This window comes from Sparus aurata, chromosome 10 (assembly GCF_900880675.1).
Source record: "Sparus aurata chromosome 10, fSpaAur1.1, whole genome shotgun sequence".
Classification (NCBI taxonomy): domain Eukaryota; kingdom Metazoa; phylum Chordata; class Actinopteri; order Spariformes; family Sparidae; genus Sparus; species Sparus aurata.
The window spans coordinates 2,365,198-2,384,289 of record NC_044196.1 but is presented as its reverse complement, the minus strand read 5'-3'; the positions used below and the strand labels follow the sequence as shown (position 1 = coordinate 2,384,289).

General features: G+C 42.4%; 1 protein-coding gene across 1 annotated transcript in view; it reads left to right on the top strand.

The window, feature by feature from the left end:
• LOC115589993 (uncharacterized) overlaps positions 1-9,087 on the top strand; it is a 32,933-nt gene extending 23,846 nt beyond the window's left edge. The window contains exons 5-6 of the mRNA XM_030431220.1: positions 7,462-7,794; positions 8,510-9,087. Of these exons, the coding sequence (XP_030287080.1) occupies positions 7,462-7,794; positions 8,510-8,580 (404 nt within the window). The 3' untranslated portion in view covers positions 8,581-9,087. The remainder of the gene's footprint in view (positions 1-7,461; positions 7,795-8,509) is intronic.
• Positions 9,088-19,092: the final 10,005 nt, after the last annotated feature.

Genomic DNA, 19,092 nt, shown 5'->3' with positions numbered 1-19,092 from the left:
CTACCGTGTAGCTAATGGCTACCAGCTAGCGAAAGCTGTGTTTGTCTCCAACACAGTCTCCAAACTATTATACACTGTTCACATCATCTCTGTCTCCAGTCTCCACATGTTTCCAGACTTTCTACTGTGACAACCAAGCTTCATCGTAACATTATTAACATCAAACTCACTTCAAACGCCATTGCATAGCGGACCGAAGTGGAGCTAACTAGTTAGCCAGTTTCCAGCTGACTTCACCATACTCGTCCTGTAAATACTATCAAACCGTGGCGACATTTATTGGTGGCTTAGGTGCAGTTGCTGGGTCCAGTATGGTTGAGACTGATCCTTTAACGAGGGTCAGTGTCGAGGCAAAGCCAGCTTTGCACTGACCCTTGTTACTGAAGCAGTCCAATGTGATGTGGTTAGCACACACATACAAGCTAATACAAACCGCAGCCGGCACGTTGTCGTTAAAAATGAAACACAACCACTGTGTCTTCTGTTGTTCTGCAGCTGGAACAGAATATAGGCACTTATGTTGATTTATACACCAACAACAGAGCAATTGCGTGTCTAACTCTGAGTGACGACATCGTGAAACACTGCTGTCTCAACGCTGGACACACCGAACTTCACCTCGGGGATGAATGCCCCCCTCTCTGAGATCTCCTATCACTGCGCAGTGGAGGTCGGCCTATGATAATGACTCCTTTTGTTATGTAACGAAAGGAGCAGAATCTGAACAGCCTGTAGGAGCACCGTGTTAGCAGTAAGTGGGCTGCAGAGACCATGCAGGTATCACTTGTTTTCATCTTTCGGGGATTTGGCAGGCTCAGGGAGGACCAGCTTATATATGTACAAAGCAGAGAAAACCTGTTTTTTATGATATGGGACCTTTAATTAAATTAAACATATTAAATTATGTCAGAAAATAGACCTACCCTTTTGCTGCAGTTTAATTTCTGACCTATTCAAACAAGACAACTTAATATAAAGATATCAAGTTACCTTGTTGTTTTCAGTGTGTTACTATTACTGTTGCATTCTTTTTTTATACTCTTTATTTATTTGTTTTAAATTAATCCCTTACAATAGTTACTTGACACCCAATTTTAAGGTGACTACTGTACATATCCCCTAACCCATCCCATATTCCTAACATTCCACAATCAAAAAGAAGAAGAAAATAAATAAAATGAAATAATTAATGAATAAATAAAATAAACAAATAAATAAATTAAAAAAACACGCACACATACAAAATTAAAGTTACACAGGCTTGCAGATGTATGTACACACACAGATATATACATATAAGTGTGTGTTCACATTTTGTAGGCCTTTATTTGGTTTGGGGAATATCTCCAGGCTCAAGGAATATCTGTATCCTCTTCCATCTCACCTCAAACAATTTAGATAAATTCCTAATCCTGTGATTTATTATTTATTCCATTTTATATACTTCATTAATCAAGTCCTTCCATTTGCTTTGTTGGGGTGCTACTGGTTTCAGACAGTTTTTTGTTATCTGCTTAAGTGCAGTTACTCGTAATATTCTAAAAAGATACTTATCAGTCTGCAGGGAGAGAGGCAGTGGTGTTCTACCAAGTAGTATTTGCTCAGGCCCCCAAAAAAGTGGGCATTGAAATATGGAATCCATAGCTTCACATACCTCACTCCACTATCGCTGCAGAGCTGGGCAGGAGAAGAATATATGAGTGAAGTTAGCGTCTGTCTCACCACATTTTCGCCAACAGCTTGGTGTTACCTTTTTAGAGTACTTTGCTTGAATGACACGTGTTATAAAAAAGCGTAGTTGAATTTTCCAGGCATACTTTCTCCAAATGGTTGAGCTTGTGGTTTTCCATGTATTATTACTTATCTCCTTCCATATTTCTGGTGATATAGTTAAATTCAATTCCCTCTCCCAGCTAGTAATTACTGTGGTTTCCTGACTTCGAAGTTTTCCTTCCACAATCCGATAGATCTGACCTAATATATTCTTTGTATGAGCTTTGTTAAATATGTTTAATACACAAATTACTAAAGGTTGTATGTCCTTCACTGTTTTAAGTGTTCCTATTTCTTTCGCCAGGTAGTATGGAGCCAGAACGGTGACTTTAAAATTTGGCTCCAAAAAAAAAATTGGCATTGAAAACAAAACCAATACTGAAAAAAGAAACATTGTCATTGAAACAATTGTATTGAAAACAGTTGTATTGGCATTGAAACAAGTATTAGCACTGAAAAAAGAAAGTAATTCAAATAATTCAAATCCAAAATCTTATCATTTCATTTTATTGGGATTTTTTTGTATTTTTCAATGACAATCTTCAGATTTTTTCTTCATGTCACTCTTTTTTCAGTGACAGATTTTTTTTACAATGTCAGTTTTTTTTTCAGTGTCACTGATTTTCAGTTTCAACTTTCTGTCACTGTTTTGGCATCGAGAGTGAGGGGTCTGAGGGGAGGGGCAAGTAGAGCGTGGTTTGCATATCATTTAAAGGGATAGTTGTTTTTTTTTTTTATATGAATCTGTATGGCATCCCTGTCAGCAGTGTCATGCATCAACACTGACTTACCCCCGACAGTGTCCTGTGCGCCGAGTTCTTGCCCGGTTTTGGTGTTGACGAAAGTAGTCCGGCAAGTTGTCTGGGGTCATGAAAATAAAGCCTTTTTCTTCTCAAAACAAAATGTGTTCAAAAGAGTGATACATTTGTATCACAAAACCGTTGTCCATGAAAAAGTCAGACCTCATAATCGCTTGCCGGTATTTTCTCTCGATTCGTATCACTGCACGCTGCTGCCAGTCTGTTTTGTTGTGTTTACTGCTCAGAAAGTTAAAAACATGTCTGTCTACGACACCGACGATCATGAAGACTTTGACTTTAGCACAGAGCCAAGGGGGCTGAGCTAATACCTACCAATTGTATTTCTTATACATGTGTTCTCAATTTTTCGGATGTTATTGATAGTTATTTTTGCAGATACATATGTATTCCAGTATTTGCCCATGTGTCTTCTTGTCCCACCAATAGTCCTTGTATTTTACAGTTTTGTCTTATTCTCTCTGCAAAAGGTTCCATGGCCAAAATAAAGATTAGGGGTGAGAGAGGGTCTCCCTGCCTTGTTCCCCAGAAAAGATTGAAAGAGTCTGATATTATAACGTTTACTCATATTCTTGCCTTAGGTGTATTATATATCATTTTTAACCAACTAATAAATATATTATTACATTTAAATTTTTGACACACCTCAAATATAAAAGACCAAGAGACCCTGTCAAATGCTTTTTCTGCGTCTAATATTAAGAGGAGCATTTGTTGTTTTGTCTTTAAAGAGTTTTCTGTCATATTTAAGGTTCTTCTAACGTTATCTCCCAGAGTTCTATTTGAAACAAAACCTGATTGATCAAGATTTATAATATTAGGAATAATAGTTTTAAGTCTATTTGCAAGAGTTGAAGTGAGTAATTTATGATCTACATTTAATAGAGATATTGGGCGATTTGAGGCACAATCTGTTATTTCTTTACCTTCTTTATTAATTAATGTGATAACAGCTGAATTCCAAGTATCTGCGTATTGTCTGTTCTGCAGGGCCCAGTTAAAGGTTTTACATAGCAAAGGTACTAATAAAGTTTGAAATTCTTTATAAAACTCAGTTGTGAATCCATCACTTCCTGGACATTTCTAATTTTTTGTCTTTTTTATAGTATCATACAATTCCGTCTCTGTTATTGGCTTAGTTAGATGATTGTTTTGATCTTCTGTTACTTCTGGCAGAGTGATATATTCCAAATACTTTTTAATTTTTTCCATCCGATTTTCCTGTTTTTCCAGGGCATACAATTTTTGGTAATATTTAACAAATTCTTTTGCTATTTCTGATCTTTTTATTAACATATTACCAGTTCTATCTTTAATTTTTGACACACTACCTTTATTATTCTGTCTTAGTAGCCTCTATGCTGAAAGTTTCTGGGCCCTAGGTCCACTGTCATAATATTTCTGCTTGGCAAAGGTTAATTCCCTTTCTATTTTCCCCATATCTAGATAATCTATTCTTTTTTTTATTTCATCTATTTCATCCAGTATTTGTTTGGATGTTCTCTTCTTATGTTCTTCTTGAAGTATTGTCAGTTTATTTACCAAGTTATTTCTTTCCTTTTCTCTTTGCTTTCTCTTAAGTGAAGAGAAAGCTGTTATCTCCCCTCTAATGACTGCTTTAGCTCCCTCCCAAACCATGAGGGGGGAGACTTCCCCATTATCATTAATCTCGATATATTGTTTTATTGTTGTTGCCATTCTGTTTTTGAATTCGATATCATTTAGAAGAGAGTTGTTTAGTGTCCAAGTTGATACACCTTTTTCTATTGCCAATGTTAGCTCCATAGATATTATGGTATGATCTGATATATCTATTTTGCCAATAGAGCTTTGTTTTCCTTTTTCTAAATCTGATTTAAACATGAAGAAGTAATCTAGTCTTGAATATTTATTATGGGCTTTTGAGTAACAAGTATAATCTCTTTCATTAGGGTGTATTTTCCTCCAAACATCTATGACACCAATTTCTGTGGAAGTAGAATCATGTCATTAATCAAGAGCATAGATTTTCAGTTTGAGAGCATGATTTCATTCCTTTTCAGTGACACAGCTCCTTCGCGTGCTCAGATTTTTTCTCCTCATGCTCACATTTTGTGCTTGCATTTAAATTTCTTCTGCTTTCTTTCAAAATGTCAGATTGAAGTAAAAAATCACATGCCTGTGCTCACATTTCTCCTTGCACACAAAAATGTTGCTCGCATTCAAATGTGCCCTCTGCGCGCTCAGGTCTAATTGTCTGCGTGCTCAGATCTAAATGCACGTGCTCAGAACACACACCTGCTCACAGATCAAGTTCTGCTCTCGGATCTTTCCTCTGCTCACAGATTTTTCTTGTGTATCAGCACTGTCAACCAATAGAAGGCCTGCTACTGTTGACCAATCAGATTATAGCCGCTTCTTTGCGGCTGTGTTCGCTGTACTTCAAGGAGCGTCGCATAAGGGCGGGCACTCTTTCTACCGGGTTTATCTACTTCATCCTCCAGGCTGTTAAATGTGGTGGTTCCCTTTATTTTATGACGACTTTTGGAATAAAATATCAGTTAATCAATACACGAGCGCCCGTGCTTTTCATTACAATAGCTACATCAACATAAAGTAGAACAATAGCGGCTCTACTTTCACCATATTAGCCAATAGCCAGCTACCCAGGCAGCGGGATATATGTTATGCAGTAGACAGTGCTGATATACACAAGAAAAATCCGTGAGCAGAGGAAAGATCCGAGAGCAGAACTTGACCTGTGAACAGGTGTGTGTTCTGAGCGCGTGTATTTAGATCTGAGCACGCAGAGGGCACATTTGAATGCGAGCGACATTTTTGTATGCAAGAAGGAGAAATGTGAGCACAGGCATGTGATTTTTTACTTCGAGCAGACATTTTGAAAGAAAGCAGAAGAAATTTAAATGCAAGCACAAAATGTGAGCATGAGGAGAAAAAATCTGAGTACGCGAAGCTGTGTCACTGAAAAGGAATGAAATCATGCTCTCAAACTGAAAATCTATGCTCTTGATTAATGACATGATTCTACCTCCTTAATTTCTGCTTCTGCCCTCTTTAACAGTGCTAACAGTTTTCTCTGCTTTACCACCCATTATCGTTGTCCCTTTTGCCTCTGAAGTAATTGAAGGGATAGTTCGGGTTTTTTGAAGTGGGGTCATATAAAGTACATATCTATAGTCAATCTCTTTCCTACCGTAATCACCGATCAGCGCAGACTCAGTTTGGAGAAGTAGAGAGCCACTCCAGCCCAGACGCTCAGCTTTGTACTCCAGTGAACGGGGTTCAGCAAAAAAGCTAAATTAACCACCTAAAAACAAGGCTCATGTAATTTTTTTTACATCAGTTCAAGTGTACGTTGTATAGGTAAAATTCACACCAATTTACATCACTGTAAGACTGCGCTTTCTTTTGGCACTACATTTTCTCAACCACAGAACCTTCGCATCCCTACGCATTCATGCGTAGGGATACATGGGTTCTGCCGTTGAGTACACTTAACCTGATATAGATTTTTTTAGGTGAGTCTTGTTTTAGGTGGTTAATTTTGCTTTTTTGCTGGACCCGTTCACTGCAGTACAAAGCTGAGCGTCTGGGCTGGAGTGGCTCTCTACTTCTCCAAACTGAGGCTGCGCTGATCGGTGATTACGGTAGGAAACAGATCGACTATAGATATGTACTTTATATGACCCCACTTCAAAAAACACCAACTATCCCTTTAATGCTATCATTTTGGCCATTAGCTCCAGTCCCTGCTCTGGTGGATTATATATGTTTAACAGTGTTATTTCTGTCTCTTCTATTTTACCTTCAACTGATATATATCTCCCATCTTTATCTGCAAGAAACTTTCCAACCAGGAATGGTATATTATTTCGAACTAGTATTGCAACTCCTCGTCTTGCAGAACTAGGAAAAGACTACAGCATCAGCAATTCGTTCTAATTTTTGATGTTCCCCTTTTGATAAATGGGTTTCTTGAAGGAATATTATATCCCCCCTTCCCTTTTTAATTTTAACAGAATTTTTTTCCCTCTTAATAGGGTTGTTTAATCCATTCACATTAAGTGAGATTACTTTAATGTCTGTCATCATTAAAGGGGCATACCTTTTTTATCATTTAGTTTCTTCCCTTTATACAAGGTCCCCACCCTTACCTTCAAAACCAAACAACTTAAAAAAGCCAATTGCCTTAGGTTTCCTTTCCTACTGTTCATCTGATTGAGCCAAATCCCATCATTTCCTCTTGTATGAACCACCCGAACAAACAAAAGCAAATAGAAAAATGAAAATAATTGTAAAGACAAAATAAATTTGATCTCCACTGATGCTACCACTTCCCATTGGTAGCTTTGTGTTTTCCATGTGTACCAAATCACACGGATGCTAGGGTCCTTACAAAATGGGACCCATACCTCGCAAAAAAAATACATTTGCAGCACATAGTTGATGAGCATATCGGATGAGCCTACTTTGGCCCTTCCCCTCGGCTAATCTATCTATCTATTCCTTTAGACTTTTTTTTAACTAATCTTCACTTCCTGTTGAAGAAGTTGATCAAAGAAAATGTTGAATGTGACGTCCAGAAATGTGAATGTGACAAAGAGAAGCAACAAACAGCAGTTAAACACTGAGATGAGACATTACTGTGAAGACCACAGGGACAAAACATCACAACACCATCAGGACTGTGATCATGCCCAACACCTTGAAAACCTGGTTTTACTTCCTGTGTTTCTGTCCCCAGTTACCTGCTGCTCTCATCTGGTTCTGTCCTTCAGCTTTCTCTACCGCTTTGTAATCAGTCAATAAAGTTATTGAAAACTGCTGCTGCTGTCTGTACAGCTGATTTTGTGCTTTGTTGTCCTCTCAGACTGTCAGGTGGAGGTGGAGGAGGGGGAGGAGTCTGTCCAGCTGCCCTTCAGAACTACACCTGACCTGCCTGAGGACGCTAAAGTGGAGTGGTACCGCTATAAATTATCATACAGGAGAGTCCACCTGTATGAGAACAGATCTGACCAGCCTGAGAAACAGGACCAGGATTACAAAGACCGAACAGAGATGAAGAAATACCTGCTGAAGACTGGAGACCTCAGTCTGACCCTGAAATACCCCAAAGAGACAGACACAGGAAAATACTGGTCTAGAGTCTACAACAAGGACGGAGACATCCTGAGAGTGAAAACAGTGAAGCTCAAAGTCAAAGGTCAGTATAAAGATACAGAACAGAGGTCTGTGTGTCTGTCTGTGATTGGCTGCTTGTCTCTGATTGGCTGATTGATTCTAGTTGGCTGCTTGTCTCTGGTTGGCTGCTTGTCTCTGGTTGGTTGTTTGTCTCTGGTTGGCTGCTTGTCTCTGGTTGGCTGCTTTTCTCTGTTTGGATGATTGTCTCTAGTTGGATGATTGTCTCTGGGTGGCTGCTTGTCTCTGGTTGGTTGTTTGTCTCTGGTTGGCTGCTTGTCTCTGGTTGGCTGCTTGTCTCTGGTTGGCTGCTTGTCTCTGGTTGGCTGATTGTTTCTAGTTGGTTGTTTGTCTCTGGTTGGCTGCTTGTCTCTGGTTGGCAGCTTGTCTCTAGTTGGTTGCTTGTCTCTGGTTGTTTGCGTCTGGTTGGCTGCTTGTCTCTAGTTGGTTGCTTGTCTCTGGTTGGCTACTTGTCTCTAGTTGGCTGCTTGTCTCTGGTTGGCTGATTGTCTCTAGTTGGTTGTTTGTCTCTGGTTGGCTGCTTGTCTCTAGTTGGTTGTTTGTCTCTGGTTGGCTGCTTGTCTCTGGTTGGCTGCTTGTCACTGGTTGGCTGCTTGTCTCTAGTTGGTTGCTTGTCTCTGGTTGGCAGCTTGTCTCTGGTTGGCTGCTTGTCTCTAGTTGGTTGCTTGTCTCTGGTTGGCTGCTTGTCTCCGTCTAACTGTCCTCTGTCTCCTCTGCAGGGAGAATTCAGATCAAAGATCAAACTGATCCGACACTGAGCCGGCTCCTGATGGCTGATCAATCTGTTTGATCGGTCTGTTGGTCAATCTTTGATTATTGATCTGATGTGACTTTGGATCAGAGACTAAATGGAGGTGAAGTAGCTGATGGAGGACGGATGAAGACAGGAGGACGCTTCATCAGCTTCTTCTTCACTCTGACTCTCACACACAGTCTACACACTCACTATTGATGACTATTGATCAGTGATGTCAGAGTGATGTCAGAGTGATGTCACATGATGGTTTGGACTGAAACATGGTTTAGATCCTTTGACAGTAAAGTGTAAATACAACCTCAGATGTAGAGACAGTAGGTCTCTGCAGTAACAACATGTATCATTACCTTTACAGAGTGTCTACAGATAGAAACACTCACATTTAACACTTTTAATACCTTTTAATGCCACTTTATATGGGATTTAAGACCAAACCATTGATGGAAATACACACCAAAAGTGAAATATATACACATATTGCATATACTATTTATTGCTGTAAAAGATGATTTAATCAATGAATAAATGGACATTCTTTCATATTTTAAGTGTTTTTTAGAGTCCAAAGTGTTTAATGTGGATCTGTGTCATCTTCACTTCATCAGTGTGTTTCAGCTTCAGGAACATGTTTTCTTCACAGAAACACATGAAGAACTGATTATACACTACTCACAATAAGTTAGGGATATTGTTATTTACATGAGTGCTTTTCCTATTTGGTCTGAATTTTAATGAAATAAGTAAAAGTTCCCTTTGATATTACTAATAATGAATGAGAAGAAACACCATTTTCATCAGTTTAATATTTATTACCCCGAAAATTTAGACAATAACAAGGATAGCCCCAAATAACAAAAATTGACAATGTCAGTAGTGGGTGTTTCCACCATTTGCCGCAATGACAGCTTGACAGCGGCGTCTCATGCTTCTCACTAGCCTCATGATGTTGTTCTGAGGCAATGCGTTCCACTCATCCACAAGTGCTTCCTGAAGTCGAGCTGTGACAGTTCTGGCACAATGTGGTGGAGCATTATCATCCATGAACAGAAAGTTGTCCAGGTCACATGGTCTTGTGCCCACTGCAAACTTTCACGGCGGTGTCTTGGTGTCAGTGGAGTCACCTGCAATGGTCGTCTGGCATTCAAGCCAAAGCGGTGGAGTCGGTTTCGAATGGTTTGTCTGGAAACCCTAGTACCCCTCACATCTCGTAACTGGGCCTGCAGCTGTGTGGCAGTTGCATAACGATGTCTGAGTGCATAGGTCCTTAGGTACTGGTCATCGCTGGGGTCTGTCACTCGTGGGGCTCCACTCCTGAGTCTGTCACGAACTCTGCCAGTAGTTCTGTGTCTGATGCAAGTCTGCTGATGACACTTTGAGACACACCAAGTTCAAGAGCAACATCTGACTGCCTGCCACCGACCCGAAGGCGCACTATGGCCAAGTGGCGCTGCTCGTCCGTTAAGTGACGTCATGTGTTCATGGCTGTTTGAATGATAAACTTGGAATGACTTACTGACAATACCAGCTTTTTATACCCACAGAATGTTGAAATTGATGCCACATTGAAAGGGGTTGTCTTTTAGTTTTTTGGTATTGGCCCCAATATGTAAGGCCCGCTGTACACAGTGAGACCATTACGTGGAAAACACAGAATGAGGTGTGTCTATCACCCCAATACGATTGCCTCCCTATCCCAAAACTTTCTGAACTGAAACAAACACCGTATGTATGAAATCCACTGAGTCTCTCACAATGTCCCTGACTTATTGTGAGTAGTGTATATTATATAAGATATAAGATGAAGATTCCTGTCAGACAATCAGAGTTCATCACTGATGTTCTGGTAAACAACCACCAGAGAGCGACATGAGCACAGCAGGATTATTACCTCTGACAACGTTTCCAATGCTGGACCTCAGAACACTTCTGAGCTATTTGTACTTTACTGGAGGATTTCTGCAAATATGTACTTTTTACTCCACTACATTTGTTGAAAACACTGTTTTAGTTACTTTACAGCACTTCAACAATCACATTAAAAGAAACTCTTATATTCATACAAATAATCTGAAAGTGCTGAATGTACTTTAGTATATTTAGCTGAGATAAGATTCTGTCCGTCTGGGTGACATTTTAACACCATATTATAGAGAATAATACACAAAATGTCCGCCCAGCAGGCTGCAGCACTTTATTAATAAAGATAATAAACCATTAAAAAGAAAGAAAATAAAAGACATTTCTGATTAAACAGTCACATCTGGATCGATGTGATGATGTTAAACAGCTGATCACATGTTCCTCTTTATGATAGATTATATTTTATAATAATAACATCTTTAAACCTCCTGATGAAACACATCTGTTACAGATATATAAACATGTGTCTCAGGTGTTAAAGGTGACACACCTGTCTTAGTAAATCAATCAATAACAAGTCTGAACTCCAAGGGAGTAGGTTTGATTTTGAGATTGGTGGGGACACAAAAGTGCTCCAAGGCAGCACTCCTGAAAGTTGACGTTTCTTTACATTAACAATCATAACTTCACATCATGCAGATGTTATAGGTTAAAGCAACTAATGAAAGACAAGGAGGCAACTTTGAAGAGTTCTCATCTCCATTCTTTAGTGCAGACTGTAGGAAGCTTCTCTTCCTTCATCTGCTCCAGCCTCTCCTTCTCTACCTCCTCCTGCCTCTCTTCCTCCATCTCCTCCAGCCTCTCTTCCTTCATCTGCTCCAGCCTCTCCTTCTCTACCTCCTCCTGCCTCTCTTCCTCTACCTTCTCTGGCCTCTCTTCCTCCATCTCCTCCAGCCTCTCTGCTGTCTGTCAGCTTACAAAAATATGTTGATGCATGACATATGAACAGATACATAAGGGATACAATGATCATAGAGCTTCATGGTACAGTTATTGCCTGAGCAAAAAGGCTTTTACTATTTATTACTGTACATTACTTAATATTAATTAATTATATTTTATAATTATAAAATCACATGATCATCTAGAATGTGAGGTTTTATTGTATTTCCACCACAAAGTTTCTTCATTTGTGTTTTTAAACCGTGGCTCACTTCTACATAAGGCTGGGCGATGAATCGGCAAAATCGATTAATTCGAGTTTTTGGTTTAGGACGATTTTTAAAAATGAAAATTGATTTTTTTATTTAATTTGCTCCACCGCTGCTACTCGTGGGCTCCCGTAGTTCATTGTGGGCTCCGCCCTCCTCCCCGCATTGACTTTCCACAGAAAAAACAAACACAACATGCAGCGAGCAAAGAGTTTGTTCATAAAAAGGCACTGTCGCATCAGTAGCTTGGTTTTGTGGCGTCGGACCTCGAACAAACCACCGTCCGCTGCAAAGTTTGTTCAAAGGCTGTTGCAACTAAAGACAGCGGACTGACCCATTTATTTCAGCATCTCAAACAGATGCCTGGATCACAGTGGGACACTTGTTGTTCACTACGAGATGTACAGGCCGCGGCAGCCCACAGATACCCGCTAAAAAGCAGCCAACATTAGCGGAATCATTTAATCATTGTGTCCCGTATCAGAAGAAAGGGTCCCGTGGACAGCTCTTATAGATGCAGTCATGTTGCATAGCGCTAAAGACATGCTGCTCGTATATACAGTGGAAAAGCTGGAGGTTCATCCACACGCTGAAAATGTTCAACCCCAGGCTTGTGTTACAAAGCCACAACGGGGCATGATGTCTCAAGCCAGAGGAAGCAGACAGGCTCGTCTTCCTGGCCAAAAATGTGTAAAACAGACAGCAAGCACACACCTCATGTCCTGTACATCTACCTGTTACATTCCCCTCAGCTAGTCCCTCTGCTTCGAGGGTTTAATTACCCCCTCCCCAGTCTCTCTCCCTGTGTGTATGTGTGTGTGTGTGTGTGTGTGTGTCAGGTGCATCGAGGACAGAGCAGAGAGGTGACCAACAGCTGCATCCCATCCTGCAATCAGCCACCCTTCTGCTCAGCCCGGCCACCTCCACGCTGCCAGATCGTAGCCACTGTTAAGTCAGTAAACTGCGCTTCAGCCAAGTACCTTGTTCGTAACTCTGTACCGTCAGTAACCCTGTTCTCTGTTTTAGATTTTTGTCCCTGCTCTGCTCTCCGGCCCTTCTTCTGACCCTCTGGACCCGCTCCCCCCGCCTGCTCCGTGAGCCCCGCCGTGGACCAAGCCTCCTGGACTGCTCCCCCCGCCCTATCTCCTATTTCCACCGTGCTCTAATAAACTTTCTGGTTTGAACTCACCACCTTGCCTCCTGCCTGTGTCCGCATCTGGGTTCCCTGTTTCATTGGGCCGTAACACTACCAACATGTCATGTTTATTTGCAATGCATGCAGATGTTTAATTTAGTTTACATATCATCAGGGATACAAAATAAGTTTTTGTAAACAAAGGCACCTTTTGCAAAATAAAGGATTTAATGAAAGTTATGTTCACACTTTATCAATACCAATATGGAAACTGATCTGTTTTTCTTTTATAAAAAAGGGACACAGTCTTTTCAAAAGGATGCACTTTTATATATTTTTTCAACTGGGTTTGAAGCTGCACCGTTTACAGTGGCAGGGCAAATTTTTTGTAAATCATAGCATTAAGATAATAATTTCTTTGTAATTTGAAGTTTGTTCTTGAGAAGAAAACAAAATCGATTAAAATCATAAATCGAGTTTGGTGTGAAGAAATCAGAGATTCAATTTTTAGGCCATATCGCCCAGCCCTACATCTACACAAATACATGAAAATAAGAATTAAAAATAACTTTAAAAAAGTGTATCACTTTGGCATTAAATATTCTCTTTTATTCAATATCTGTATTGTTGAGCCTCTACCTATACACCCTTGAAGTAACTTACACTTTGACTCCTAAAGTCGTCTCTTATATCCAGTTTTCTTTTCTTTGACATCCTTCAAATCCTATACAGCACACACGTACACACACACATACACGCACGCAAACAGACACAAACACAAATGTAAATGACACCACTGATATTAAAATCCGTCTAGCTGACGTGACCCAGGAAGAACAAACACCGAACATGTTGACAACTTACACTGCAGTTGCAGATAACATGCACTGCCTCTCATCCGGTCCAACTAGCAGGTTGCATGTAGCTTTTACAAGCAGAAGGATTGACAGCGGGGACAGCCAATCACATGTAAGTTAGCGTGAAACCGGCAGCCGATCAGGGAGCGATATTTAGGTTAGAGGCGGGACTTCTAGAAGAGACCGACATTTAACCCTTTGTGTGCCATAATCATTGACTAAACACTAGGACAGCGGTTGTATTGATAGTGACTACACAGTAGCGGCTGAATATTGGTAGGGACGTGTCCCTAGGGCCCCTACCCATTTCTACGCCCTTGCATAGGGATGTCAAAAAAAGGCGGTATAACAACGCTACCGTTATCTACCGTACGAATTTCGTAGTAATATGGTGCTGTGAGTGTGTTGAGCCTGAAGCCGCTTCTCTGTCCGCTGCGGCTCCTCTCTCTCGCTCTCTCTCTCCTACTTTGAAATTAAAAGCCTCCCGCTAAGAACCCAGTTCTAAACTCCAGTGGGGTGCAATGTAAAGCTCTTATTTTGAAGACTGAGAGAGAGAGAGACCACGTACACCTATACAGAGAAGCAGTCCCCATCCTGGCCAAGACCCTGAAGGACATCGCCTTCAGCAGGAACCTCACCACCACTCAGAGCAGCAATCGGCCAGCACAGACCCCACCCAGACCTTCTAGACCTCCAAGACCTCCCATAGCTCCTAGACACCACCAGCCCAGACCAGCAGCAAGGATACCCAGAACACCCCAGCCCCCGCAAGATCACCAGCATCACCAACACACCCCGCAACCAAGTCAACACAGGCCCCCACAACCTAGACCCCCTCCCCCTCGCCTACTTCCAGCAGTACAGCCAGCTCTACAGGTACCCCAGCCTACTGGACGGAACTATGCTGAGGTTGTGAGAGGAACGGAACCCCCATCCCCCACTGGTGACCTCAGGGAGATACAGTACATGCTACACCTGCTGTGCTCTAACCTTATAGCTAAGTAATAGAAGAGCAGAGACAGAATCGTAAAATGTTTGAGATAAACTCATATACATACATACATACATACATACATAAATACATACATCACACATTCTAAATTATCCCCCAACATCTCTTATTTAATCGAATTTAATTGTTTATTTCTTGTTTTTGGTAATTTATTACTTGTTTTAGTGTTTATCTTATTCTTAGAACAGAACACATTCAAAGATAAAATCCTTTCAAATAACATGTTGGAACATTCAAGGCCTTAGCTCATCTGCTTTTGGTTTAAAAAGCCAAAATCCAGATTTTTTTTAGAGAAGTAAAAGACGTCACCGTCTTACAAGAGACATGGTAAAGAGGAGACAGTTCCACTGGTTGTCCTTACGGATTGGTTGAGATTATTATTCCATCAATTAAACTCCAAACAGTAACCCAGGGCAGGGACTCAGAAGGCATGATTATTTGGTATAGATCAGAACTAACCCATTCAATTGAAATTATCATAAAAGTAGAATCCTATATTTGGCTGAAAATTAACAAAGAAATAATATGTGCAGACCAACATGTCTACCTATGTGCTATTTACATACCCCCCTCAGAATCTCCATACTACAACGAAGATATTTTTTCCACTCGAGAGGGGGAAATAAACCAATTCAAAACTTTAGGAAATGTGCTAGTCTGTGGGGACCTGAATGCTAGAACTGGAGCGAAAGCTGACACTATAAACATCCAGGGAGATCGGCACTATCTATCACTATATGAGGCCTACCTGGAGAAACCTGTTTTCCTCTTCCCGAACTCTCCCCAAGACACAATTTTGATAAAATTACAGCTTTTACAGCTCTGCCGCACGCTGGGTCTGTATATAGTCAATGGCAGGTTAAGAGGAGATTCTCTGGGCCGTTACACATTAGGTTCAGCTCTTGGCAGTAGTACGGTAGACTATGCAATAACAGATCTGGACCCAATGTCTCTCAGAGCTTTCACAGTCAACCCACTCACACCCCTCTCGGACCACAGCAAGATCACGGTCTATCTGAAGAGGGAACACAGTAACTATGAGGCCTCTAAACCCAATGAACTGTATAACACCACACATTCATACAGATGGAAATCAGACAGCATGGAGAGCTACCAAAAGGCATTTGAAAATTCCAAAATCCAATATTTACTATATATTTTTTTTATATATATTTACTTTTATTGTCGGTTGCTATGGCGCCGTACTAGGTGGCAGCCTGTAACAGCAGCTCCCGTGGGTTTTTAAGTTTTTTCGTAGTTTTTGTTGTATTTCTGTACTGATTTTCACTGAACTTTTGGCAACTCTTCTCCTGAGACTGAGAGAAGACGAACACCTTTCTTTTTTTCTTTTTTAAACTTTTACAGCACTTTTTGTGATGGTTTTGCTAGCCCTAGCAACGGAGGGTCAGGAGCGCATCACTGAGCGCATTGTTTACACACGCGACCAGCTGATTGCGCTGTGTGAACCTGCACTGCTGCCCGGAACCAGGCCTGAGGTCCTGAAGGAGCTGCGGAGGAGACGCCGTGGCTGCAGAGCTGGAGTCAAACGGAGGGTGAAGAGGAGGAGACACAGACCGGCTGTACCGGCGATCGTCATGTGAAATGTGAGGTCTCTGGGGAACAAGACGGACGAGCTCGCCGCGCTGATAAAGGCTCAGAGTGAATATCGTGAGTGCAGTGTGTTGTGTTTCACAGAGACATGGCTTCACTCAAACATCCCGGACCACAGCGTGGCAATTCCCGGCTTCAGCACTGTTCGGGCGGACAGGGACGTGACAAGCAGCGGAAAGAAGAAAGGAGGAGGGATTGCACTGTATGTGAGTGAGAGGAGGTGTAATTCCCGACATGTTCACGTGAAGAAACGTCTCTGTACCCCGGACATTGAACTGTTGACTGTGGCGATAAGGCCTTATTATTTGCCCCGGGAATTCACGTCCGCCGTCATTATCGGTGTGTACGTTCCTCCTTCAGCTGATGCAGCGCTGGCCTGTGACGTCATCCACTCCGCTGTTGCCCAGATACAGACGCAGCATCCTAATGCATTTATTGTCATCACTGGACAAAACCCTTCCAACATTTCAACAGTATGTTGACTGCCCCACCAAAGACTGTAACACACTAGATCTGTTGTATGCAAATGCTAAGGATGCATACAATCCCACAGCCCTCCCCCGTCTTGGAAGATCTGACCACAACCTGGTTCTGCTGACCCCTAAGTATATGCCTCTTGTTCAGCGGCAGCCTGTCCACACTAGGAGCGTGAGGAGGTGGACTCAGGAGGCTGCTGACGCACTACAGGACTGCTTTGAGTCGACAGACTTGTTGAGCCACATGGAGAGGATCTCGACAGCATGACTGAATGCATCACAGAATACATCAGGTTCTGTGAACACACCACCATGCCAATCCGGACTGTACGCTGCTTCCCTAATAATAATGAGCCGTGGATCACCAATGACCTGAAAGTCCTTCTTAACAAGAAGAATAGGGCGTTCAGGTCTGGAGACAGGGAAGAACTGAGGAGAGTGCAGCATGAACTCAGGGATATGCTGAGGGCCTGTAAAGACGCCTACAGGAGGAAGCTGGAGGCCAAACTCCAGCAGAACAATGTGAGGGATGTGTGGACTGGTATGAAGCAGATCACTGGGTGTAAGGTGAGCGGCAGACAGTCATCGGGCAGCCTGGAGAGGGGAAACGAGCTGAACAGGTTCTTCAATAGGTTCAGCTCACAGCATTCTGTCGTCTCCCTGACACCTCCAGACCCCCACACACCCTCACTGCCCCAAATGCTTCCTCCCCTCCCCCCTCACTCCCCTGCTGTGAGCTCTCCTGTGCAGCACCTCTCCTCCTCCTCCTCCTCCACCTCCTCCTCCTCCACCTTCACCTCCTCCTCCACCTCCTCGTCCTCCACTGAAGACACCAGCAGCCTCCCCCGCATGACTGTGACTGCAGGCCAGGTTAGGAGACAGCTGGAGAGACTCCACCAGCAGAAGGCTGCAGGCCCTGACGGTATCAGCCCCAGGATCCTGAAGACATGTGCCAGCCAGCTGTCTCCTGTCCTACAACACCTCTACAACCTGAGCCTGGGTCAGGAGAGAATACCGGTGCTTTGGAAGACGTCCTGCCTGGTTCCTGTTCCAAAGAAGTCGACACCATCAGACCTCAATGACTATCGACCAGTGGCCCTCACATCTTACGTCATGAAGGTGCTGGAGAGACTGGTTTTGGCCAACCTGAGGCCGCAGGTGAGAGCCCTGCTAGACCCTCTGCAATTTGATTACCAGCCCCACTTGGGAGTTGATGACGCTGACACTGCTGCAACGAGCCCATTCGCACCTGGATGGTGGAGGAGGCACTGTGAGAATCACATTCTTTGATTTCTCTAGTGCTTTTAACGCCATTCAGCCACTGCTACTGAGGGAGAAGCTGCGGGTGACGGGTGTAGACGACACAATGATCTCCTGGATTACTGACTACCTGACAGGCAGGCCACAGTTTGTCCGTATTGGCAGTGTTCTGTCTGATGCGGTGGTTAGTGATACAGGAGCTCCACAGGGGACTGTACTGTCTCCTTTCCTGTTCACCTTATACACCACTGACTTTCAGTACAACACCGGGTCGTGTCACCTGCAAAAGTTTTCTGACGACTCGGCTGTTGTTGGGTGTATAAGTGAGGGACAGGAGGAGGAATACAGGGCACTGGTAGACAACTTTGTGGAGTGGACTGGACAGAATTACCTGCGGCTGAACATCAGCAAGACCAGAGAGATGGTGATAGATTTCAGGAAGAAAAGGAAGACGGCTTTCCAACCTCTGTGCATTCTGGGAAAGGATGTGGAGGTGGTCGAGGATTACAAGTGCCTGGGTGTTACCATCAACCACAGACTGGACTGGAGATCTAACACTGAAGCTGTTTACAAGAAGGGGATGAGCAGACTTTACTTCCTGAGGAAGCTGAGATCCTTCAACGTGTGCAGCAAGATGTTGGAGATCTTTTATCAGTCTGTGGTGGCCAGTGTACTTTTCTTTGCTGTGGTTTGTTGGGGAAGCAGCATCGGAGCCAGCGACACCAACAGACTCAACAAACTGATCAGGAAGGCTGGCTCTGTGATTGGCTGCAAACAGGACACTCTGGAGGCTGTGGTGGAGAGGAGGACACTGAAAAAACTGTTATCCATCATGGGAATCCTCACCACCCTCTCCAACTCACACTGGTCAGACAGCAGAGCACCTTCTCCGGAAGACTGCTTCAGCTTCGCTGTCGTAGCAATAGATACAGGAAATATTTCCTGCCACAAGCCATCACTTTATACAACAACTCTCTCACCTCTGCCTGACAGAGAACTCTGGTATCTCTACTGTTTTGTTGTATATATTATTATTGTTTATTGTTTATAGCACACTGTGCACTGTATATATACACTATGTATATATTGAATTCTATTTATGTTATGTACGAAGTGTTTTATT